At 45.2% G+C, this 26,295-nt stretch overlaps 1 protein-coding gene across 4 annotated transcripts in view; it reads right to left on the reverse strand.

The window, feature by feature from the left end:
- The window catches only part of LOC120919085 (mitochondria localized glutamic acid rich protein), a 64,037-nt gene that overhangs the window by 23,338 nt on the left and 14,404 nt on the right, over window positions 1–26,295 (reverse strand). For 2 of the 4 annotated variants that reach the window (XM_040331095.1, XM_040331086.1), the window contains exons 4-8: window positions 17,741–17,746; window positions 8,884–9,081; window positions 7,875–8,084; window positions 6,176–6,385; window positions 3,108–3,317 (exon numbers count right to left, since the gene is read on the reverse strand). In XM_040331095.1, coding sequence (XP_040187029.1) covers window positions 3,108–3,317; window positions 6,176–6,385; window positions 7,875–8,084; window positions 8,884–9,081; window positions 17,741–17,746 — 834 coding nt within the window. The remainder of the gene's footprint in view (window positions 1–3,107; window positions 3,318–6,175; window positions 6,386–7,874; window positions 8,085–8,883; window positions 9,082–17,740; window positions 17,747–26,295) is intronic. The other 2 variants (XM_040331104.1, XM_040331113.1) reach the window with 2 other exon arrangements.

Below are 26,295 nucleotides of genomic sequence, written 5' to 3' on the forward strand. Positions count from 1 at the left end.
AAAAACATATTACCACAAGTGCGCTTAACCCCCAGATATTGGTGACCAGCGCAGTGTTTCTTTTGACCTTGATTGTTGATCAGTCCTGCACCAAACCCCCCTATATTGGTGACCAGTCCCAATGTTTCAATGGGACTGACGGTACTCTTTGCAAAGTCAGCAGGTGCCTAACAGCTGGTAGGACACATGACCACATGTATTTGTACAATGGATATAGGAATCTGTAACCTACAAAGACTGATCAATGATAATTAAGGAAAAGCAAATATGCACACAGAATATTTTGCTGAAGTATACAGATTGTTTCTTATAGTGCTAAACTCACACTGTAACCACTATGGTACAAATGGTGCACTGTTATAGTAAAACGATTGTGTGTACGGGGTATAAGTCATAAGTCATTCCACTGGAATAACAAATTCTTCAACAACCGCAATTATAATACAAATTATAGAGCAAGATATTTCAATCCCTTACATCACAATATCAATTTTGGCAAAACTTTTTTCTGCCACTTACTCTTGAAAAGGCAAAGTTCTAATTAAAGCGGAGTTCCGGCCACAATTTCACTTTTTAAATATAAATACCCCTGTAATACACAAGCTTAATGTATTCTAGGAAAGTTAGTCTGTAAACTAAGGTCCGTTTTGTTAGGTTGTTACAGCATTTAGACACTTTATAAAATAGAAATTGACTGGGGCCATCTTAAGTATGGGCATCATGAAGCCAGACTGTATGACTTCCTGGATTTCAGCCTTGCAGATCTCGCACATGCTCAGTGCTGCACAAGCAGTGTAATAGGTTTCAGATCAGGTTTCAGCACCTGTACTGTCCAAGTCACATGATTCTTCGAGACTGGGGAGTGCACAGACTCCTGGAAAGTTACACCCACTACATTTCCAGGAGTCTGTGCGGTGTAGGTTAGGAAGCTTAAGCACCTAGGTGCAGGAAGAGGGAAGATTAACTATTCTGCCTAGCAACAACACTTTGAAGGCATCTAAAAAAAAAAAAAAATTCTTAAAGGACTAATGACATTTTTTTAAAACTACTGATGTAATGTTATATTTATGGGTGGAACTACACTTTAAACTGCATGATATTACTAATTTATAAGGGTATGTCAACATTTTTTTGAGAAAAAAAAATATAGCAAATAAAAAAGTAATAAAACATATACCATTTGTACACAAGCCATGTCTCCTTTTTGTTTTTTATTATGCAGCCGCTTAATTTTTTGCAAAATCCTATGCACTATGGCAACCTGAAAGCATTCTATATGCACCTGGTGTACAGAATGCCCCGAGAAAATTTAATTGGCTTACAGATCTTCCCAGAAGTCTGCACTAAGATACAAGTAAATTTTTTAGGCACCCCTGCAATAGGTATTTCAGTTTGGTGAGACACTCCCCAAAAGAGATGCTTACACTGCTGCTTTTTTCATTAGAACATTGAGAGCACACCAGCCGGTAATAATGAAGCAAACTCTTCCTTTCAGAATCAGGCGGCAAAGGACATGGTAAAACAAGCCGCTATTTCTTCAGAGCAATAAAAGGTAGGAATCTGCCACAAAGTTTGGTAAAATTCCTGCAATGTACATTGATAACCCAGAAGTGATTGTTTTTTTTTTTCTCAACAAAAGTAGAGTTCCTCAGGCCTTGTACACACGAGAGGATTTCCGCCGGAACGTTTCCAGCGGATAAATCCTCTGGCGGATTTTGATCTGATGGCTGTACACACCATCAGATCAAAATCCCCGCGGAATACATCCGCGGTGACGTGCCGCGCCATCGCCGCGACGATGACGCGGCGACGTGCGCGACCCTGGAAGGTAAATACTTCCACGCATGCGTCGAATCAATACGACGCATGCGAGGGATGGGATCGGACGGACTGATCCGGTGAGTCTGTACAGACGACCGGATCAGTCCGCTGGACTGGATTCCAGCGGATAGATTTCTTAGCATGCTAAGAAATTTTTATCCGCTGGGAATCCGTCGGCTGGATTTTTATCCGCTGGGAAATGTCCGCTCGGACGTACACACGACCGGATCTATCTGCTGGAACTGATCCGCGGATCAATCCCAGCGGATAGATCCGGTCGTGTGTACGGGGCCTAAGGAGTTCATCCTGAGAGGAAAAGCACTACATCAGGTTAAATTGATTGTAAAGTCTTGTTTTTTTTCCTATAAAAATAACACAAATTTCATACTTACCTGCTCTGTTGCAGAGGATTTGCACAGAGCAGTCCAGATCCTCCTCTTCTCGGGTGCCTCTTCTGTGCTCCTGACCCCTTTCTCCTGTTTAGTGGCACCATAGCAAGCAGCTTGCTATGGGGACACCAGAGTGGAGTCACAGCTCCCTGTATCCATTCAGACATTGAGCCCTGACCTGGCCCCACCCCCTTTCCCTCCTGATTGCCTGGCTGACGTTGATTGGCAGCAGCAGCAGTCAATGGCGCCGCTGCTGTGTCTCAGCCAACCAGGAAAGGAGAATCTCGGATGGCTGAGACACTTGTGAATATCGCTGGACAGAGAGGGACCTCAAGTAAGAATTAGGGTATTAGGGGGGTTGAGTGGGGCTGCTTCACACATAAAGCTGTTTATCTTAATGCATAGAGTGTGTTAAGATAAAAAACAATTATGCCTGTACAACCACTTTAAGTTTTAACTAAGGTCCCTTTAAAGTATATGTAAAGTAAAAAAAAAAATCATCTTTTAATAGAATGTGGAAGAGTTGGAACCCTTTTCAAGTTTTTATTGCTCTTTATGTCCCTGCAGGGGAGATTCATTCTATTGGCCCTGGTGACCATTGTCATAAAGAACATTTTTTTTTGAGTTGTCAGCAGAGTGAAGTGAAGAAAAACCTATTCTGCTGACAAAGAGTGGATATCCCCTCATTTTGGAGAGCTCTTCTCTTCCTTCCTGTATGCCTGAAAATGAAGGGAAATCTCCCTGACAGTACATAGATAGCAAAAAACAAAAACAAACAAACCTGAAAGGTCATAAAATGTACAGTAAACTCTAAAAGTGGACTTCTCTAATTTTCTCCCTTTTGGTCTGTTAAATACACAATTGAAAGCATTTTGTTATACTGTAACTGATCATAACCTTGCTCTGTAGAGGCAACTGCGCTCACTGCTGGTTCCTCCTCTGAAGGCGACAAGGTGGCCTCTTCCTCAGCAACAGGTTGCTCTTTCTCCAGAGATGTAGTGGGGACAGCTTCCTGTTCAGTGACCTCTTCTGCTACAGCTTCTTCTATGACTCCTTCAACAGCCTCCACAGTTATTTCTGAGACTTCCTCGGTTTCCACCGTCGCACCTTTTAAAGGATTTGAGTAAATTTGATATAGCTCCACTGCAAAATACATATATATTCCAAGGAGCGCACATATATACACACACGTATGCAAAATGAAGAGCTTAAGCATATCTATTAGCATCTGACTATTTTCAGTAGAAACAATTCGGCAAAATGCAGGACTTTGTTTTGTTAGGTCGTAGGTGCAGGAACTCCCTCAAAATATCCGCCGCAACCCCACCCCACAGAGGAGAGTAGTAATGTGGCACATTCTGCATACTGTGTCAAATAAAGAGTGTGGCCAGACAGCAACAGTGTGAAAGTGTTAAATGAGCATTGGTGTGTAACAAAAAAAGTGGCAGAATTCAGGAGTGTGCAACACAAAAGGTGGCTGGGCTCAGGAGTGCGTAACACACAGAGTGACAGGGTTCAGGAGTGCGTAACATACAGGGTGGCTGGGTTCAGGAGTGCGTAACACAAAAGGTGGCTGGGTTCAGGAGATGTACCACCAAGGTTAGCTGGGTTCAGAAGTGTGAAACTCACAGGATGGCAGGGTTCAGAAGTAACATACATGGTGGCAGGGTTCAGAAGTGTGTAACATACATGGTGACTGGGTTCAAGCGTGTGTAACACAAAAGGTGGCTGGGTCTAGGAGTGTGTAACACAAAACATGGCTGGGCTCAGGAGTACATAACACACAGGGTGGCTTGGTTCAGGAGATGTAACACACAGGGTGGCTGGGTTTAGGAGTGTGTAACACACAGGGTGGCTGGGTTTCGGAAGTGTGGAACACACAGGGTGGCTGGGTTCAGGAGTGTGTAACACACAGGGTGGCTGGGTTCAGGAGTGTGTAACACACAGGGTGGCTGGGTTCAGGAGTGTGTAACACACAGGGTGGCTGGGTTCAGGAGTGTGTAACACACACAACGGCTGGATTCAGGAGTGAAAAACTCACAGGATGGCAGGGTTCAGAAGTAACATACATGGTGGCAGGGTTCAGAAGTGTGTAACATACATGGTGGCTGGGTTCAAGCGTGTGTAACACAAAAGGTGGCTGGGTCTAGGAGTGTGTAACACAAAAGGTGGCTGGGCTCAGGAGTGCTTAACACAAAACATGGCTGGGCTCAGGAGTACATAACACACAGGGTGGCTTTGTTCAGGAGATGTAACACACAGGGTGGCTGGGTTTAGGAGTGTGTAACACACAGGGTGGCTGGGTTTCGGAAGTGTGTAACACACAGGGTGGCTGGGTTTAGGAGTGTGTAACACACAGGGTGGCTGGGTTCAGGAGTGTGTAACACACAGGGTGGCTGGGTTCAGGAGTGTGTAACACACAGGGTGGCTGGGTTCAGGAGTGTGTAACACACACAACGGCTGGATTCAGGAGTGAAAAACACACAGGGTGGCTGGGTTCAGAAGTAACATACATGGTGGCAGGGTTCAGAAGTGTGTAACATACATGGTGGCTGGGTTCAAGCGTGTGTAACACAAAAGGTGGCTGGGTCTAGGAGTGTGTAACACAAAAGGTGGCTGGGCTCAGGAGTGCTTAACACAAAACATGGCTGGGCTCAAGAGTACATAACACACAGGGTGGCTTGGTTCAGGAGATGTAACACACAAGGTGGCTGGGTTTAGGAGTGTGTAACACATAGGGTGGCTGGGTTTCGGAAGTGTGGAACACACAGGGTGTCTGGGTTCAGGAGTGTGTAACACACAGGGTGGCTGGGTTCAGGAGTGTGTAACACACAGGGTGGCTGGGTTCAGGAGTGTGTAACACACAGGGTGGCTGGGTTCAGGAGTGTGTAACACACACAACGGCTGAATTCAGGAGTGAAAAACACACAGGGTGGCTGGGTTCTGGAGTGGGTAATACACAGGGTGGCTGGGTGCAGGAGTGGGTAACACGCAGAGTGGAGGGGTTCAGGAGTGCAAAACATGTAGAGTGGCTGGGTTCAGTTCATAATACACAGGGTAGTGGGGTTCAGGAGTGCCTAACACACAGGGTGGCAGGGTTCAGGAGTGTGTAACACACAGGGTGGTTGGGTCCAGGAGTGGCAGAGCTCAGGAATGTGTCAAACACAGAGTAGCAGAAGTGTATTACGCATGAGGTTCAGGAGTGTTACGCTAGTTAAAACATTTAGGGCTCATTTACATTGGTGGCAATCCTTGCCACTCCTCTGAATAGCAATCTACATTGGAGCACTTTCAGAGGGTGGTTGACAGGCAGCTAGAGGTGGTAAAAAAAAAAACTTTGAGTCATAACCAAAACAGGGGGTGAGGAGAAACCTATTCTGCTGACAAATGTTTAGGAGTGGATACCCCCTCACATTGGAGAGTAGTGTATATGAACCCTAAGGCCTTGTACTCACGGCAGGACATGTCCGATGAAAACGGTCTGCAGACCGTTTCCATCGGAAATGTCTGGCCGGGGACTGCCCGGGGACTTCTGTTCGATGGCTATACACACCATCGAACAGAAGTCCGCAGACAATGACGCGGCGACGTGGGCGGCCCGCCTTTAAAATGCTTCCACGCATGCGTCGAAGTCATTCGACGCATGCGAGGGATGGCGGGCGGCAGGACATGTACAGTAGGTCTGTACAGAGGACCGTACATGTCCGGGCGGACAGGTTTCCAGCGGACTGTTTTAAAGCAAGTCCAGGAAACAGTTGTCCGCTGGAAACCTGTCCGATCCGCCCGAAAATGGTCCGCTTGGGCCAACACACGGCCAAACATGTCTGCTGAAACTGGTCTGCGGACCAGTTTCAGCAGACATGTTTGGTCGTGAGTACGGGGCCTCAAAGTGAGCTTCTCCAAGTTGCTCCTTTTTGGTCTATTAAATACATCATTGAAAGTATTTTGTTATATATGATCATAACCTTGCTCTATAGAAGCCTCTGCGTTCACTGCTGGCTCCTCCTCTGAAGGTGACAAGGAGGCCTCCTCTTCAAAAGTAGGTTGCTCTTGCACCATAGTCGCAGTGGGACCAGCTTCCTGTTCAGTGACCTCTTCTGCTATGGCTTCCTCTAAGACTGCTTCAACAACCTCCACTGTTGTTTCAGAGACTTTCCCAGTTTCCACTGTCACACCTTTTAAAGGATTTGAGTAATAAAAGATGCAGCTCCATTACAGAATACATACAATATTTATCCAAGGAGCGCACACATCTAACCATGCAAAATGAAGAGCTTGAGCATATCTATAGCTTTTGGCCATTTGGCTCCTCCTGGTTTTAGTAAAAACACTTTGGCTAAATGCAGGACTTTTTTGTTGTCATCAGGGAATGGGTGCAGGACCCCCCCCCCCCCCTTAACCTTCCCCTGTCGCCAGTGTGGGGGAGTTGTAATGTGGCACATTCTGTGAGCTGCATAAAATGGTGGGTGTGGCCAATTTGATACAATGGGAGGGTCTCAAAGGGGCACTGTTAAATAAAACAAAGAGTGCCAGAGTTCAGCAGTGTGTAACAGATTAGCTGGGTTCAATTGTGCGTAATACAGAGTGGTAGAGTTCAGGAGTGTGTTAAGCATGGCTTGCAGGGTTTAGGAGAGCATTATGCCAGTTCAAATTTTTATGGTTCATTTACACTGGTGGCAGTCCTTGATACCCTTCAGAAAAGTGACCAACAGAGGAACACTTTTTAGAGAGTGGTTGACAGGCAGCTAGAAGGTGATCAATGTGGTAGAGCTGCAAGAAAATTTTTTGAGTTGGTACTGGAACAGGAGGTGAAGCTAAACCTATTCTGCTGCCAAAAAAATGTATGTAAACCCTAAAAGTGAGTGGGCCAGATCCACGAAGCAGTTACGCTGGCGTATCTATTGATACGCCGCGTAACTTCTAGGTTGGTCCGGCGTATCTTTGTTTTGTATCCACAAAACAAGATACGCCTGAAGCTGGGCTAGATCCGACTGGCGTACGTCTTAGTACGCCGTCGGATCTAAGGTGCATATTTACGCTGGCCGCTAGGTGGCGCTTCCGTCAATTCCTGCATCGAGTATGCAAATTAGCTAGATACGCCAATCCACAAACGTACGTCCGGCCAGCACATTTTTTTACGTCGTTTCCGTGAGGCTTTTTCTGGCGTAAAGTTACCCCTGCTATATGAGGCGTAGCCAATGTTAAGTATGGACGTTGGGCTAGCGTCGAATTGTCCGTCATTTACGTAAAACTTTCGCGAATAGGGCTTTGCGTAGAATTACGTTCACGTCAAAAGCATTGGCTTGTTGCAGGTTAATTTGGAGCATGCGCACTGGGATACCCCCACGGACGGCGCATGCGCCATTAAAAAAAAACGTCATTTACACGGGGTCAAGACGTATTAACATAAAACACGCCCACAACTTAGTGATTTGAATTGCGCGCCCTTATGCCGACACATTTACACTACGCCGCCGTAACTTACGGCGCAAATTCTTTGTGGATACGGGAAAGTAAGTTACGGCGGCGTAGTGTATCCGAGATACACTACGCCGAACTTACAAATGCGCCGCGCTACGTGGATCTGGGCCAATGTCTCTAAGTTGCTCCCTTTTGGTCTATTAAATATACAACTGAAAGCATGTTGTTCTATCTGATCATAACCTTGCTCTGTAGAAGCCTCTGCGTTCACGGCTGGCTCCTCCTCTGAAGGTGACAAGGAGGCCTCCTCTTCAGTAACAGGTTGCTTTTGCACCACAGATGTAGTGGGGGCAGCTTCCTGTTCAGTGACCTCTTCTGCTATGGCTTCCTCTATGGCTGCTTCAACAACCTTCACTGTTGTTTCAGAGACTTCTCCGGTTTCCACGGTCACACCTTTTAAAGGATTTTAGTAAAGATGATACAACTCCACTACAGAATATAGCATATATCCAAGGAGTGCACACATGTAACTATGCATAATGAAAAACTTTAGTATATCTATAGCTTTTGACTATTTGGCTCCTCCTGTTTTTCAGAGAAACACTTTGGCTAAATGCAGGACTTTTTTTTGTCAGGGAATAGGTGCAGGAACCCCCTCCCCCTGGCACCAGTGTGGGAGAAGACTTGTGATGCGACACATGGTCCTGCAACCACAGGGAATGGGTGCAGGACCCCCCCCCTTTAACCTTCCCTTGTCGCCTGTGTGGGGGAGTTGTGATGTGGCACATTCTGTGAGCTGCATCAAATGGTGGGTGTGGCCAATTTGGTACAATGGGAGGGTCTAAAAGGGGCACTGTTAAATAAAACAAAGAGTGCCAGGGTTCAGCAGTGCGTAAAGCTAAGTGGCTGGGTTTAATTGTGCGTAATACAAAGTGGTAGAGTTCAGGAGTGTGGTATGCATGGGTTGCAGGGTTTGGGAGTGCAATATGCTAGTTCAAATTTGTATTACTCATTTACACTGGTGGCAGTCTTAGCTACCCTTCTGAAAAGGGAACCGTGGTGGAACACTTTTCAGAGAGTGGTTGACAGGTATCTGGGAGGTGACCAATGTTGTAGAGATGGAAGAACATTTTTTGAGTTGGTACCAGAACAGGAGGTGAAGAGAAACATATTCTGCTGACAAAAAAAAAGTTGCTACATTTTGGTCTTTTAAATACACAATTGAAAGCATTTTGATATATCTGATCATAACCTTGCTCTGGTGAGACCTCTGCGTTCACTGCTAGCTCCTCCTCTGACGTTGACAAGGAGGCCTCCTCTTCAGTTACAGGTTGCTCTTGCACCATAGACGTAGTGGCCTCAGTGACCTCTTCCAATATAGCTTCCTCTATGACTGCTTCAACAGCCTCCACTGTTATTTCAGAGACTTCTCCGGTTTCCACTGTCACACCTTTTAAAGGATTTCAGTAAAGAGGATGCAGCTCCACTACAGATAACATATAGTATATATCCAAGGAGCACAGACGTTCCTATGCAAAATGAAGAGCGTGTGCATATCGATAGCTTCTTACCATTTGAAAATTAGTAGAAACACTTTGACTAAATGCAGGACTCTTAGGTACTACCAGAATAGGTGCAGGAACTCCCCCCAACCTTTTCTACCTGTGGTTTGGAGCATTCTGAGCACCTCATCAAATGGTATGTGTGGTCAATTTGATAAAATAAGAAGGCCTTAAAAGGGGGTTGTTAAATAAAATCAGGAGTGTGCAACACAAAGAGTGGCAGGGTTCAGCGTGCATAACACAGAGTGGCAGGGCTAGGTCAGGACGACGACATTGGGTGAAAATAGGGGCATGAAGGGGGTAAACGGGGTACATGGGGGGGGGGGGGTATTTGCTCTGTCCTAGAAGGGGACAGTAATATGTTGTGTGCTCAGCGACGATATGAAGTTGGGCGTAACACCCCAGATCAGTGACTAGGACATAGACAAGGCCATACAGCACCCTCAGTCCCCCTTATGTAAGCACCCCCCCCCCCCCCCCACACACACACACACACAGTGCCCTTCACTCCCATCCCCAAGAGATATCACTTTTCAGATGACAGGGGTACACAGTGTACTATTTGAGAATGCAGATACTCATTACAGGACACAAAGCTGGGGTAGCACTGAGAGCGGCAACCATTCCACATCCTGTGTACAGCAAGAACGGATCTGGAGAGACTGCTACTCACTACAGGCTCATTGTCCTACAGTCCCACACTGGACATTGATTGGTCTCCCTTGACTCAGCCTCAAATTAGTGGAGGGTAGGGAGGGTTCTGTGGAAGCCTCAGGGAGAAGTACACTGTTACTTGTAAACTTCTATGTTTACAAGTGACAGAGGGAGCGGTGAGCACAGGGCCAGAGTTGGAGGTAGTGAACAGGGTTACCGACACATTTCAGCTGAAAAATTAAAAAATAATAATCCCTGGCTAAATGACAAATCGTTATAATTGTCGGAGACTGTTTTATCATTTTCTAGGCTACACTCAAAATGTTACTTCAAGACACTAGAATATACAAGGAACCTAAGACCAATGGTAAAATAAAAACTACAAATGACAGATTACTCAAGTTACATGGCAAATCAGTTAATATACCATGTAGCAGACTCATTGATCTTTGCTTTCCACTAAATTAGTAAAAAATTGGCCGTTTTGTTGGCAAACCTGGGAACACAGTTAAAGGCTTCCTGTACACTTGCTGCTTTTGCCGTTTTTTTTGCCAAAGACCCTAACCACAACTCAATAAAAATCTGTGTGTTCATTTACATGTAGGCGTTCAGCCGAGTTTAGGAGCAGCCACATTTAGGGGAGGTGAAACCACCCCTCTCTGGCCAAAGACCGCTAAGCGAAGCAAAAACTCATGTAAACCAAGGTACTGGTTAGTGTTTTTCCACGGCCGGCACCCTGGGGAGGTCAGTGTACATTAGGTCTAAAAGAGCCTGCACATTCCAATATCTGCTCATGCTCTTAGGTCCCGTACACACGACCGAGTTTCTCGGCAGAATTCAGCCAGAAACTCGATCGGAGCTGGATTCTGCCGATAAACTTGGTCGTGTGTACACTTTTCAGCGAGGAAGCCGACGAGGAACTCGTCGGGACAAATAGAGAACATGTTCTCTATTTCCTCGTTGTTCAATGAGGAAAGTTGGCCCGCCGAGATCCTCGGCAGGTTCAACACTGAACTCGATGTGTTTGGCACGTCGAGTTCCTCGGACGTGTGTACGGGGCCTTACAGTTTTCTAGCGGAACATAGGAACCCCTATAACACTATATGTCACCTTTTAAGGCCCAAATCTGGAAGCCAAGGGGGTTTATTACATGGGACAGTTTACCAAAGAGTGTAGGACCCTACTTGCACACAGCTCCAAAGAGACCCGGGAGTCACATCGTGTAGTTGCAGTAACTACAGACAGTGGGAACTACTTGCAGATTGTAAACTGTAACAAAGATTTTGTTGTTATGGCAAACAAGCCCTTCGCAATAAAAAAATAAATAAAAAAAATAAATAAAAAAACATGGCACCAGCCACCACTGCCAAAGAGTCTTTCAGGGCCTTGTTCACACTTACAGCCTAGGACAGTAGAAAGAATATGCAGTTGAGCTGCAGCTTACAGCACCCCAACCTACAATAACTAACAGATAGGGTGGTACACATGGCACAGCAAAAACTACACCGCAGGTGATATCCAACAGACAGTACTGCCCCCAAACTCAACCAATTCAAGTCTAATGCAAGCAAATGCAGGATTTTGGGGTTAAAACAGGAGATGAGATGGAGGCATATCGCCTCGCAACCATCTGTCAAACTCCTCTGAAAAGTGATCCACCACAGATCGGTTGTCAAAGGGGAAGCAAGCGTGAAGGAAACAATCAGGGTGGTGGCAGATAATGGGATCCAACACGACCAGAAGTGTTGCATTTCTATAATCATGCCGTGCACCCAACCAACAAAAGAAAAAGCAAATACAGAAATAATTGGGTATATGTATAATTTTTGAAGTATTGAATAAAGTGTTCAAATTTAGAAGAGTAATCTGGCAAAACAAACCTTAAAAGTTTTCAAAAAAGCATTTTGTAAATTTGGGAATTCAGCTGTGCGAATTAAGCTGAACACGCACAATTTCACTCCCGCCTGTCAGTCCCGATTTCAGGCGCGATTACAGAGACAACTGTGCAGTTTTCTGTGCAAGTACAGAAACGATTAGGACGGTGCCATTGCTGCTGATTTGACATGTCGAATCACACCAGTGTGAACCAGGGCTTAGGCTGGGTTCACACTTGTCCGACAAACTGGTCCTACACAAGTCGGTCCGACTTTGAAAATGCTCCCTGTACTACTTTTGGTCCTACATTGATCCTACTTCAGGCCCATTGAATATCACTGAAGTCGGACCAAAGTAGTATCCTGTTCATGAAAGTAGGATGGATGCAGGACCAATGTAGGATAAATGTAGGACCAATGTAGCAGAGCAAAGTAGGATGAAAGTAGTGTAGTAGTGTGAACCCAGCCTAAAGCTTGCTGTACACAGTGGGGTCAATTTACCAAAACTGGAGAGTGAAAAATCTGGTGCAGCTGTGCATGGTAGCCAATCAGCTTCTAACATCAGCTTGTTCAGTAAGGGCTCTTTCACACGGAGCGGACCGTTTCCGGGTCCGCTCCGTGTGTCTCCGTCGGCTCAGCGGGGATCCCCGCTCAGCTGTGGGAGGATAGGGCGGTCCCCGCACACTAGGCAGGGACCGCCCTGTCTCTGCTCCGCTGTCCCCTATGGGGAACCTGATGCAGACGGACCGTCTGTCCGTCTGCATCAGTTCCGCTCCGCCGAACGGAAGAAAAATAGGGTTTCTTCCGTTCGGAAAACCGGATCCCGACGGACGCGGACGCTAGCAGATGCTCCATCCGCTAACGGACGCGATCCCATAGGGATGTATTACAAGTCCGTTAACGGACTTGTAAAAACGGACAGGCGGAGCGGACATCTGAAAGGGGCCTTAGGCTTTGAAACAAAAACTTGGAAGTTGATTTTTTTTATATATATTTTTATTTTAGTAGCTCGCTCCAGTGGCTAAACATATACCCATCCATTCCTTATTAGTAAAGAAGGTAACATAATAATTGTAAAATGGTAGTGATGTTAAGACAGACAGGGGTATGAAAAATAACGTACTAGTAGAAATAAAATGTATGTGTAAATATGAGCAGCTGTGGGCCCATGCTGTAAATATGTTTTTATTCAATTTTTATTGTATTCATCTCGAACATTCTTCCCGGCTCAATCTAAATATTAGAAACCAGCAACATACAGCTTGATGCTGTAGGGTAATCCAACATGTTTTGTTTGAATCTTTAGAAATAAACCCCCCCCCCCCCCCCCCAGTCTCCCTTTTCCCCAGAGGAAGCACATGGGAAAATAAAACCAGTTCTGAGGCTGGAATATAATTCCAACACAAACCATATGGAACTGGTTTGAAAACTCTTTTCCTAAAATAACCCCTCTTCAAGCAGTTATGCTGAAAGTGCTGTGAGCGAACATGCAAAGCCTTTAGACTGGTGTGTGGTAGGTTTAGTTTCACAAGCCCAGTATGCTCATTCTTTCATTTTGCAGTAAAGGTAGACAGCAGAGAGACAAAAGGTGTGAGATACAGAAGGCTGACAAGAGTAACAGGCAATAATACAGCATTCTGGTTGCAACCCTTTATATATATATAAAAAAGAAAAAGAAAAAAAGTGTGCCATGTACAGTAAAATAAAAGCAAAGAGCTTTCCATCTGTATTAGTAGCAAAGATTGTGCAGCCAACATGGATGAATAGGTTGGGGAATCATCATGCAATACTTTGTGATTTCACACATACAGGTGTTTAGAATTCTTCAGGGAGGCAAAACACTCGCACGCCTTCATGCATGAATGAATATCAACAGAAACATTATAGGTTTAAAGCAGGGATATGCAATTAGCAGACCTTAAGCTGTTGCAAAACTACTTTCGTGGCAATGCACCGGCTGGTCAGCAGCTGCCTGAATAGCATAGCTACAAGTGGAGATTCCTCATCCACACTTTTTAGCGTGGATTGGGAAATTTGTTGATTTTCTTATGCTCAGCCCACTGCTGAACAAGAGAAAATTAAGCGTACAGCTAGCTTATTGTCCACCTTTTGCAAAAAAACAAACAAAAACGCACAATAATGCACATATTCTAAGATAATCAAATGTACATTTACTGTATTTATTTTTTGCAAATGTGCCTGCAAAGCATTGATTGAAACTACGATCTTTGAATCGTGGGTGCAATGCCAGGCTCTTCCTCTAGCTCTATGTCCACATCGAGGTGCAGACTTTGGGTTAGAGAGCTGGAGGAATAATGCAGTAAAAAACCAACTTGTGTTCTACAAGTCCCTACGCTCTGGTGGCAAACGGGACTTGCAGTTTATTTATTTATTGTTGCATCTTAAATATGGTTGTAATGTGCTCTTAAGGTGGCGTTTGCATTTAAGTCAGCCTGGTAATTGGCCCATCTGATAGGCAGAACTAGACATTCCAACAATGACATCTGTGCACCTTAGACCCCTTACACCCAGGGCAGGCTCTGCTAGCTCAGCAGAGAATCTGTGCGCTGATCCCTGCTGAGCAGGTGGATGGAGTTTACGTGTCCGCTTATCTGCCATCCAATCCCCATGCGTCTGTTTTTAGCGGATAGGAGGTCATTGCGTCTAAACAGACAAATGTCTGTTAACATCTGTCGCTCCATAGAGGAGAATGGAAGGTCCACCTGGAAAAACTGACAGGCAGAGTCGAATTGGTCCGCTTGTGTGAAAGGGGTCCAAGTACCAAAGAAATACAAGAAGATTTTCGGCCTTGTGCTGAAATCTAAATCTGCCATCCCCATTAGAACTACAGTATGACACTATACCATTGTTTTGCCCAGACAAAGGCAATAGGTGTCCTTGATCGCCTCTTACCCGAGCAACCCAAACTCACCTTTCTATCACGTCTCCCTTTAGCCACTGAAAATGAGCAATGATATCTATGTGCAAGCTCCATGTCACCATATTTTTTAAACTTTGGCTTTTCTTTTGTGATGGCACTGGGTGCCTGAGGGGCCAGTCACCAATAGCAGAGACCTCATATAGAGTATAATAGATGACTGCATACCAGCACCAATAGCGATATAGTGTACATTTAATTTAAATCAAGGCAACAGCACGATACATGAGCTATATCATGCTGATGGTAGTACTGATCAGAATAAAATATACCGCCATTACTTCTGGTGCGCTGTTATCTGTCAACCTTATGGTACCCTACAAAGACAAGCTTGCCTTGCATCCGACTTCCTGGTGGACAAAAATTGACCAAATTGGAGCAGCATCTGTTTTTCTTACACTACCAGTGTTCTCATAATGGACGTAGGGCAGTGAGTGACATGCTTTCTAATACCTAGAAGTGCACAGTATATCATTTTTCTTCCATACAAGAGCAGAGGTTTGCTTTATAGTATGTATAGCCAAAACTTTTTTTTTTTCAGAGTAAGAAAGGTTTAGAACCTGCCAAATTCTTATTGCCATTTGCATCTCCAGTAGGTAGAGTTGTATTTGTTTTATTTGTTCTGATGACCATTGCTACCAAGACAAGGGGATGGGAAATGCAAATTTTAGGGCCATCACCAAAACAAGAGGCGAGGTGAAATCTTCCCTTTTTTACACCCGTTTCTGTGACAACTGTCTAAGAGGGGAATTCCCCTAATAGAGATTTTCTCTCACTTTTTCTGTTGCTTTCTTGGGACAGGAAGGAAAGTTAAAAGTCAATTTTTTTTATAAAATTTGCCTAAAGAGAATTCTCCAGCTGTAGTTCTATGCAGACATCTCACAAAAAAAATGTACCGTATATACTCGAGTATAAGCCGACACAAATATAAAAGCAGAGGCACCTAATTTTACCACAAAAAAATTGGCAAAACGTATTGACTCGAGTATGAGCCTAGGGTGTCCATCTGCATGCCTCACTGTGCCCATGCCTCACTGTGCCCATGACTAGACTGACGTTTAACACGGGAGTCTATGGAAGGGGTACCCGGCTTTGAAAAATTGGTGCTCCCCAGACAACAAACTTTGCACACTTGTATAGGAGAAATGGGGCCACATGTGTGCCAAGTGGGTCCAGGGGACCTACGGCTGGCCGGTACTGGGTCCCCAAAGTCACCAGAGAAATTACTGTTTAACATAAAAGTCTATGGAAGGGGGGCCCGGCTTTGGAAAAAATAAATAAATAGGTGCTCCCCGGCCGTGGGTCTCCCGGACAACAAACTTTGCACACTTGTAGAGAAAGAGTGGGGCCCCAAAGTCTGGGAGATCAGGCACAAAAAGGTGACTCGAGTATAAGCCAAGGAGGGGGGGGGGGGGGCAATTTTCAGCACACAAAAAAATGTGCTGAAAAACTCGGTTTATACGGTAATTATAAAAAGATCTCTAAAAATTCACAAGGGGTAATAATAATGTTATGGTTTCCACCAATAATGATCAACGTGTCATTTTTTTTTTAATATAAAAATGGCTGTGCATTAGAGCTGCATAACATGAACTGTTGTGTACATATAGGATTAAAATGTTAAAAACCTGAATGCAGTGAACATTAAATTCACTGGATATAAAGCTTGGCAATGTAACAGGAAAGAGCTTCTTTAACAAAAATACATGGCAATGTGCTCATACTTTGACAGAACACCAGATATTTCTGTAAAGTTCTATGCCTAGATCACAGCAGATCTAAGAATAAAGTGATGCTAATAAACACCATCAGAAGCAGTCCGCTCTTTATCTACAATAGCTTTCACACTAAGCATTTCTACAATGGAAGCAGCCTTGTGCAATGAGGGAAGCAAGCAAGGAAAGTAGGTTAGTTACATCAACACACAAAGCCCACACTTCAGTGTTAGGACAACTTAATCGCCTCAAGAAAAGGGGACCCCACTAAGGTTAAGAGCAGCACTATCCAGAAATCCCAATCAAAAGTAGGAAAAAATAAAGGACAGTCAGTCAAAACAACATTCATAGTGGTCTCTTTATTGGACAGTCATGTACACACACAGGTAATGAGAGCAATCAGCCTAAATGGATCCATTTAAATTTAACAGATTCCACAAAAGTTTTTTTTGTTTTTAACATAAATTCAGAACCGTATCTGACCCCTCTTGTGGCAAAAGGGGGGGGACTAGTGGAAACAGTATAACAGAATTACCGTTCAGAATAAAAATTATAATAATAAAAAAAAAAAAGCTCAATTTAAAGGTAGTGAGACTTTAAGGACTGGCGTGCGACTATAAATCATCACTAGTTAGGCTGCACGGCATGATGGACTGTCCCTTTTTGGTTGTTATAACTTCAAGTTTAGGTAGATATCCCCTTGGGCTTTATTCTGGAAATTGTAAGAAGCAAAAATGACAATTAGAGAAAAATAAAAGAAACATGAGCAAAATGTTCAAATAAGTAATGCTCATGCCAAAAAAAAAAAAAAAAGTTTGGAAAACAAAAAAAATATTTTAAGAGCTAACCAGAATGAACTGAACCGACACTGATAACACTTTCACACAGTCACAGAAAACACATAACAAGACCACATCTGTTGTGAACAAGGGTAAGCATATTTGTCTGAGAATTATGTAAAAAATTTAATTTGAGTAAATAAAGTTCCAGGACCTTGAGTAAAGTTTAATAATGTATTTGCATGGTAAATATTCGTTTTCAAAAATGTAATATCTGGAACATAAAAGTCAACGAAAATGCTACTAAGACAACCTTGTTCAAAACAGTGATAGGTAGGGTGGCATAATATACTGCTTGGCCCGGGTGTCCCATTCTACCCATATGGTGCTCACCAATACAAACACCTATGGTGGAATTCAACAGATTGTATGAACGTCCAGAACTAATGTTTTTGAAGCCATTGTGGTCAGTAAACTGCTCCAATAGATTATTATAGGTGGGAATAAACCAGGCCAGAGAAATATATTTTGCAAGTACTATAACATGGGAAAGATTACAAAAAGTTAAATAGAAGAAATCTACTTACTGTCATCTGCAAAAGATCGAAAGGAAAATTGGGAATTGAAAAACAAAAAAACAAAATTAAAATTACAATAAGACATTGCCTATCATGTACATTTAAGTAATGACTGCATCATCTGTTGGGAAAAAAAACAACATTTAAAAATAGGCAGCCTGGAACCTACCAATATTTGAGATCAGGGTATCCCCCATAAAACTTCCTGTCCTGTACAGGGCAGACGCATCCTTCACACAACATCCATAATCAATGGCATAGCCAAGTACAAAGCTCAGTGCAAATTTTGGAATGGTGACTCCCCCTCCCCCCTTACTGCCCCTCAGGGGCGTTGTTAGGGTTGGGCTGGGGAGGCTGGAGCCCCGAATGGGTCTGTGAAAAGCCCCGAGTCTCGGCCATTAGGGATGTCACACATAGCCCCGAGTCCCGCCGAGCAGGGAACATTTTTTTTACATCTTACGGCACTTAACTTGGGCTCCTGCGCTGTTATCTGTTTTTTTTTTCAGCCCTTCCGCCTGATTGGCTGGTGGAACTGTCTGTCTCCCTCGATGTGGGAGTGGCGGGGAACACCAGCCAACCAGGCGGAAGGGCTGAAAAAAACAGAATAACGGCGCAGGAGCCCAAGTGAAGTAGGCAGCGATTGGTGGGCGGTGGAGTGGGAGGCGCTGTGCCTCTGTGGTGCGCTGATTGGCCGTATGGGATACGATACCCATCATGCCATGACGTGTACAGCGCGGCGGCGGCGCCAAGTTTGATTTTCTCCATCTGGAGAATCCAAGCAGCAAGCCAAGGTAAGCAAAAATCACTCTCTCCTGTACCGCAGGGGAGAGAGACAGTGAGCAGTGCCGAGTAGAGAGCTGCTAAAGTAAGTAAACCAGCAGGTGATTGCCCTCTGTTCAGCGCTGCTCACTGTCTCTCTCCATCTGCATGGTTAATGTAGGAAAGGGCAGAGCTGGGGGGGGACTGTCTGTGTAAATCTAAAGGGGTCTAGTGGTGCAGAGTGTTGCTGTCTAATGTAAAAGATGTCCAGAGGTGCAGTGCTGTCTGTGTAATGTAAAAGGGGTCCAGAGGTGCGGTGCTGTCTGTGTAATGTAAAAGGAGTCCAGAGGTGCGGTGCTGTCTGTGTAATGTAAAAGGTGTCCAGAGGTGCGGTGCTGTCTGTGTAATGTAAAAGGGGTCCAGAGGTGCGGTGCTGTCTGTGTAATGTAAAAGGAGTCCAGAGGTGCGGTGCTGTCTGTGTAATGTAAAAGGAGTCCAGAGGTGCGGTGCTGTCTGTGTAATGTAAAAGGTGTCCAGAGGTGCGGTGCTGTCTGTGTAAATCTAAAGGTGTCCAGAGGTGCGGTGCTGTCTGTGTAATGTAAAAGGTGTCCAGAGGTGCGGTGCTGTCTGTGTAATGTAAAAGGGGTCCAGAGGTGCGGTGCTGTCTGTGTAATGTAAAAGGTGTCCAGAGGTGCGGTGCTGTCTGTGTAAATCTAAAGGTGTCCAGAGGTGCGGTGCTGTCTGTGTAATGTAAAAAGGGTCCAGAGTGCTGTGTAATGTAAAAGGGGTCCAGAGTGCTGTGTAATGTAAAAGGGGTCCAGAGTGCTGTGTAATGTAAAAGGGGTCCAGAGTGCTGTGTAATGTAAAAGGGGTCCAGAGTGCTGTGTAATGTAAAAGGGGTCCAGAGTGCTGTGTAATGTAAAAGGGGTCCAGAGTGCTGTGTAATGTAAAAGGAGTCCAGAGTGCTGTGTAATGTAAAAGGGGTCCAGAGGTGCAGTGCTGTGTAATGTAAAAGGGGTCCAGCTATTTTAGCAGCACTTTACTGTCATTTTTGCGGCACTATGCGGCGCTGTGTGTGCATGCTGGGGGGGGGGGGGGGGGCGGCAAAAGTAGTGTAGTCAGGTCAGTGTATGCAATGCAGGTCAGGTTAGTGTAGTCGGTGTAGTGTAGTCAGGTCAGTGTAGTGTATGCAGGTCAGTGAGGTCAGGTCAGTGTAGTGTATGCAGGTCAGTGTAGTGTATGCAGGTCAGGTCAGGACAGGTCAGTGTATGTTGGTCAGGACAGGTCAGTGTTAGTGTATGTTGGTCAGGACAGGTCAGTGTTAGTGTATGTTGGTCAGGACAGGTCAGTGTTAGTGTATGTTGGTCAGGACAGGTCAGTGTTAGTGTAGGACAGGTCAGTGTTAGTGTAGGCCAGGTCAGTGTTAGTGTAGGCCAGGTCAGTGTTAGTGTTGGACAGGACAGGTCAGTGTATGTGGGACAGGTCAGTGTATGTGGGACAGGTCAGTGTATGTGGGACAGGTCAGTGTATGTGGGACAGGTCAGTGTATGTGGGACAGGTCAGTGTATGTGGGACAGGTCAGTGTATGTGGGACAGGTCAGTGTATGTGGGACAGGTCAGTGTATGTGGGACAGGTCAGTGTATGTGGGACAGGTCAGTGTATGTGGGACAGGTCAGTGTATGTGGGACAGGTCAGTGTATGTGGGACAGGTCAGTGTATGTGGGACAGGTCAGTGTATGTGGGACAGGTCAGTGTATGTGGGACAGGTCAGTGTATGTGGGACGGGTCAGTGTATGTGGGACGGGTCAGTGTATGTGGGACGGGACAGGTCAGTGTATGTGGGACGGGACAGGTCAGTGTATGTGGGACGGGACAGGTCAGTGTATGTGGGACAGGACAGGTCAGTGTATGTGGGACAGGTCAGTGTATGTGGGACAGGTCAGGTCAGTGTATGTGGGACAGGTCAGGTCAGTGTATGTGGGACAGGTCAGGTCAGTGTATGTGGGACAGGTCAGGTCAGTGTATGTGGGACAGGTCAGGTCAGTGTATGTGGGACAGGTCAGTGTATGTGGGACAGGTCAGTGTATGTGGGACAGGTCAGTGTATGTGGGACAGGTCAGTGTATGTGGGACAGGTCAGTGTATGTGGGACAGGTCAGTGTATGTGGGACAGGTCAGTGTATGTGGGACAGGTCAGGTCAGTGTATGTGGGACAGGTCAGGTCAGTGTATGTGGGACAGGTCAGGTCAGTGTATGTGGGACAGGACAGGTCAGTGTATGTGGGACAGGACAGGTCAGTGTATGTGGGACAGGACAGGTCAGTGTATGTGGGACAGGACAGGTCAGTGTATGTGGGACAGGACAGGTCAGTGTATGTGGGACAGGACAGGTCAGTGTATGTGGGACAGGACAGGTCAGTGTATGTGGGACAGGTCAGTGTATGTGGGACAGGTCAGTGTATGTGGGACAGGTCAGTGTATGTGGGACAGGTCAGTGTATGTGGGACAGGACAGGTCAGTGTATGTGGGACAGGACAGGTCAGTGTATGTGGGACAGGACAGGTCAGTGTATGTGGGACAGGACAGGTCAGTGTATGTGGGACAGGACAGGTCAGTGTATGTGGGACAGGACAGGTCAGTGTATGTGGGACAGGACAGGTCAGTGTATGTGGGACAGGACAGGTCAGTGTATGTGGGACAGGACAGGTCAGTGTATGTGGGACAGGACAGGTCAGTGTATGTGGGACAGGACAGGTCAGTGTATGTGGGACAGGACAGGTCAGTGTATGTGGGACAGGACAGGTCAGTGTATGTGGGACAGGACAGGTCAGTGTATGTGGGACAGGACAGGTCAGTGTATGTGGGACAGGACAGGTCAGTGTATGTGGGACAGGACAGGTCAGTGTATGTGGGACAGGACAGGTCAGGTCAGTGTATGTAGGACAGGACAGGTCAGTGTATGTAGGACAGGACAGGTCAGTGTATGTGGGACAGGTCAGTGTTAGTGTAGGACAGGACAGGTCAGTGTTAGTGTTGGGCAGGACAGGTCAGTGTTAGTGTTGGGCAGGACAGGTCAGTGTTAGTCAGGACAGGTCAGTGTTAGTGTTGGTCAGGACAGGTCAGTGTTAGTGTTGGTCAGGACAGGTCAGTGTTAGTGTTGGTCAGGACAGGTCAGTGTTAGTGTTGGTCAGGACAGGTCAGTGTTAGTGTTGGTCAGGACAGGTCAGTGTTAGTGTTGGTCAGGACAGGTCAGTGTTAGTGTTGGTCAGGACAGGTCAGTGTTAGTGTTGGTCAGGACAGGTCAGTGTTAGTGTTGGTCAGGACAGGTCAGTGTTAGTGTTGGACAGGACAGGTTAGTGTTAGTGTTGGACAGGACAGGTCAGTGTTAGTGTTGGACAGGACAGGTCAGTGTTAGTGTTGGACAGGACAGGTCAGTGTTAGTGTTGGACAGGACAGGTCAGTGTTAGTGTTGGACAGGACAGGTCAGTGTTAGTGTTGGACAGGACAGGTCAGTGTTAGTGTTGGACAGGTCAGTGTTAGTGTTAGTGTTGGACAGGTCAGTGTTAGTGTTAGTGTTGGACAGGTCAGTGTTAGTGTTGGACAGGACAGGTCAGTGTTAGTGATGGTCAGGACAGGTCAGTGTTAGTGTAGGACAGGTCAGTGTTAGTGTTGGTCAGGACAGGTCAGTGTTAGTGTTGGTCAGGACAGGTCAGTGTTAGTGTTGGTCAGGACAGGTCAGTGTTAGTGTTGGTCAGGACAGGTCAGTGTTAGTGTTGGTCAGGACAGGTCAGTGTTAGTGTTGGTCAGGACAGGTCAGTGTTAGTGTTGGTCAGGACAGGTCAGTGTTAGTGTTGGGCAGGTCAGTGTATGTAGGACAGGACAGGCCAGTGTATGTAGGACAGGTCAGGTCAGTGTCAGTAGGTCTGGTCAGTGGTGTATGTAGATCATGTGTCAGAAACAACCCTGAACGACATGCTAGTGTGCCTAAGAGCTTTCTTACATGCTGATCTCATGGAGTGTGTAACTGACATACATACACACGTCAGTGTGTGTACTGACACACGCGCGCGTAGGTCAGGTGAGTCGCACCGTGTAACCCCCCCCCCCCCCCCGGTTCGGGCTTCGGGCTGAAGCCCCTGGTCTTTTTGCTACCTAGCAACGCCCCTGCTGCCCCTATTACTAATGTTAGAAAACTGAGATGGAGAGAAATGATGGCAGCAAAGGAAAGCAGATGACTGGCACAATGAGAGCCGACTATTCTTCCCTCCACCCACCCCACCAAAAAAATTACACATAAGAGCAAGCATTAACGTTTGTAACCAGCAGCTTCCCAGCACAGCTCTGCCATTCAAACTCTCTCCATTGGTACACTCTGCAGAATTATAAGCTCATGTAATTTGTAATACAGAGCATTAATGTGCAAGGGGATCTGGAACAAGTCTAGGAGGGAGGATGACCTGGTCACAACTAGTCTAGGTCCCTGTTCCACTATCCAGCACACATTGTACACAAGGTAGGCAGGGAATGCATCAAGCAGCCTTGTACAGTCATACAGCTTGAAGAATAGGGCAAGGCAGCTGGAACTTTTTACCATTATATAGTATAGTCTTGCATTTGACCCATTTAAAGTGGTTGTAAACCCTTACAGACCACTTATACCTACAGGTAAGCCTAGATTAAGGCTCACCTGTAGGTGCAACAAATATCTCCTAAATCTACATGGTTTGGGAGATATTTGCAAAAAAGACAGCACTGATGTCTACGATGCAATGCGTGCCGTAGACAAAGGTGCAGGCGCACTGAGCGCGCGGTCAGTGAATGGGGTCATGACGTTAGTGGCGGCTCCCGCACACACATGCGCGGCAGTGATGTCATCGCAGCTCCGGCCAGTCACAGCGCTTGAGCCGCTATACCCAGAAGTCACTCCGGGAGACATGGCGGCGACGGTGGAGGTGAACGAGGGCGCCTGTGGGGGCTTCAATCTCAGGTGAGTACTTCATGCCTTTGTCTTAGGAGGCTTTACTTCCTCTTTAATAAGAAATAATGTGCAGAATGAAATCCCCTACCAGCTCATAAAAATTTATTCTGTTTGGCCATGCCTGCTGTATTACCGTGACCTTGCAATATATTGAAGTGTAACTAAAAAGGTAAAACTTTATTTTTTTTCATTTTGGAGAGAGTGGAGAGGGATTAGAACATCAGTCAGATTTTAATGCTCTGTGTCCCCATTAGGAGGATTCACTCTCTCCATTTGTCCTGTTTATCTATATCATTAAATGTAAAAAATAAATAATAATTTTATATATATATATAATAACGTTTCTTTTACTCATGGTTAGTGTTTAGCTAAAGCCATTATTATCAATCAACTGTGTAAACGCTTTTTAAATCATAATGGCAACAGAAACTACCCAAATGACCCTGATCAAAAGTTTACATACCCTGGTGATTTTGGTCTGGTAACATTCACACAATTTAACACAAAGGGATTTGGATGGCTATTAAAGATAACCATCCTCACCTGTGATCTGTTTGCTTGTAATTAGTGTGTGTGTGTGATTGAGTGTATAAAAAGTCAATGAGTTTCTGGACTCCTGACAGACCCTTGCATGTTTCATCCAGTACTGCACTGACACTTCTAGCGTCTGACTGAGGAAAGCAAAAGAATTGTCAAAGGATCTGCGGGAAAAGGTAGTTGAACTGTACAAAACAGGAAATGGATATAAAAAGATATCCAAGGAATTGAGAATGCCAATCAGCAGTGTTCAAACTAATCAAGAAGTGGAAAATGAAAGGTTCTGTTGAAACCAAACCACGGTCAGGTAGACCAACTAAAATATCAGTTACGACTGCCAGGAAAATTGTTTAGGAAACAAAGAAAAACGCACAAATGACTTCAGGTGAAATACAGCACTCTGAAAACATACTAGGCAAATGCCACAAAGTATCCCGCTTACAATACGCAAGTCATTTGGAGTGATGAGACCAAAATTGAGGTTTTTGGCCACAACCATAAACACTACATTTGGAGAGGAGTCAACAAGACCTATGGTGAAAGGTAGGCCATTCCTACTGTGAAACACGGAGGTGGATCGCTGATGTTTTGGGGATGTCTGAGCTACAAAAGGCACAGGAAATTTGGTAAAAATTGATAGCAAGATGAATGCAGTATGTTATCAAAAAATACAGGAGGAACATTTGCATTCATCAGCCAGGACGTACTTGGACATTCCAACATGACATAATGATACTAAACACAAGGCCAAGTCGACCTGTCATTGGCTACAGCAGAATTCAGGAGAGGCCATCTCAGTCTCCTGACCTCAATATTATTGAGCTACTCTGGGGAGATTTTAAAAACGTGCAGTTCATGCAAGACAGCCCAAGAATTTACAGGAACTAGGGGCTTTTTGCTAAGAGGAATAGTCAGCTTTACCATCTGAGAAGATAAAGAGCCTCATCCACAAATACCACAAAAGACTTCAAGCTGTCAGTGATGTTAAAAAGGGCAATACACGGTATTAAAAACTGGGGTATGTAAACTTTTGATCAGGGTCATTTGGCTAGTTTCTGTTGTCATTATGGATTTAAAAAAAGTAAACCAATATAGCATTAATGTACTTTTAGAAAAATAAAAAACAGCTTTCCATTTATTCTACACATGCTTACCTCACTACCTTAATGGCCGTTTTAAAAACACTTACCCATTACTTCTGCCTTATTTCCTGAATCGTCTTTAGGTCATGATACAGAAAGGAGTTGACCAGGTGAGGGTAGACGATGCTGGTTGCGTGCCAATGAGATCAGCTGGTCAACTTCTTCCTGTGTCATGACCCAACGTCTGTCCAGGAAGTAAGGCAGAGGTAATGGATAGGTGTTTTTAAACATCCATTAAAGGGAGTGAGGTAAGCATGTGTAGAATGAATGGAAGACTGTTTTATTTTTAGAAATGCATGAATGCTATATTGGTACAAAACAAAAACAAAAAAGCTGAACTTTAAGCAATTCTCTAGAATTTCCAAACTCATTTTTTTTTTTCTTTCTTTCGCTCAGACTTAACTTTCTTGGCGACTTTCTCATGGAAGATGGACCCCCATCGTCTCCGTAGAAGTTTAGCATCATATGCAGATAAATGATTACTTTTTCTAAGTTTGCATGCTAAACGCTCTTTTTTTTTTTTTTTTATCGTCTACTCTTTTCCTTTTTCCCCCTTTTTTTTTTTTTATTAATTTTGATAAGGAGTAAGTAGACTTAAGAAAAAAAAAGTAAGAAAATAAATAGATTGAGCCAACATTCCCCCCCTCCCCACCCCCTTATCCCCCCCCCGCCCCACCATCTCGTGACTCCACTACCCTGTCTTTACTAATTTAGACCTATTTCTACTTAACCTTTCTATAGCTCTCTAAGATTTTCCGCGAAACTCCAGGTTTTTCTGAACTCTTTCCAATTTACCCATTTGTCCCCCTGTGGGCTACGTTCTCCTCCTCCACCCCGTCCTTCCACCCCTCCCTCCTATATGTATCTCCAAACTCATTCTATATCCCTGGAGTAAAAATAATCTGTTATTTATGGTATTAACATTTTAACAAAGTGCACAGACACTCTGGACAGTGGTCCGAGAGGCCGTAATGCTACACAGTACAGAGTACCGGGCCATCGTCAAATGACGGCTCCACGGTGACTCTGAAAACTCAACAGGACGTCTATTGACGTCCTGTATTCCTCCGGCCACTGGGGGGCGCGCGAGCGTGCCGGCGCGCGCCCGGCGCGTCCCCGAGATGCCGATGCGCGTGCCTGGCGGTTGCG

The sequence above is a fragment of the Rana temporaria genome, chromosome 1 (genome assembly GCF_905171775.1).
Source record: "Rana temporaria chromosome 1, aRanTem1.1, whole genome shotgun sequence".
Classification (NCBI taxonomy): Eukaryota; Metazoa; Chordata; class Amphibia; order Anura; family Ranidae; genus Rana; species Rana temporaria.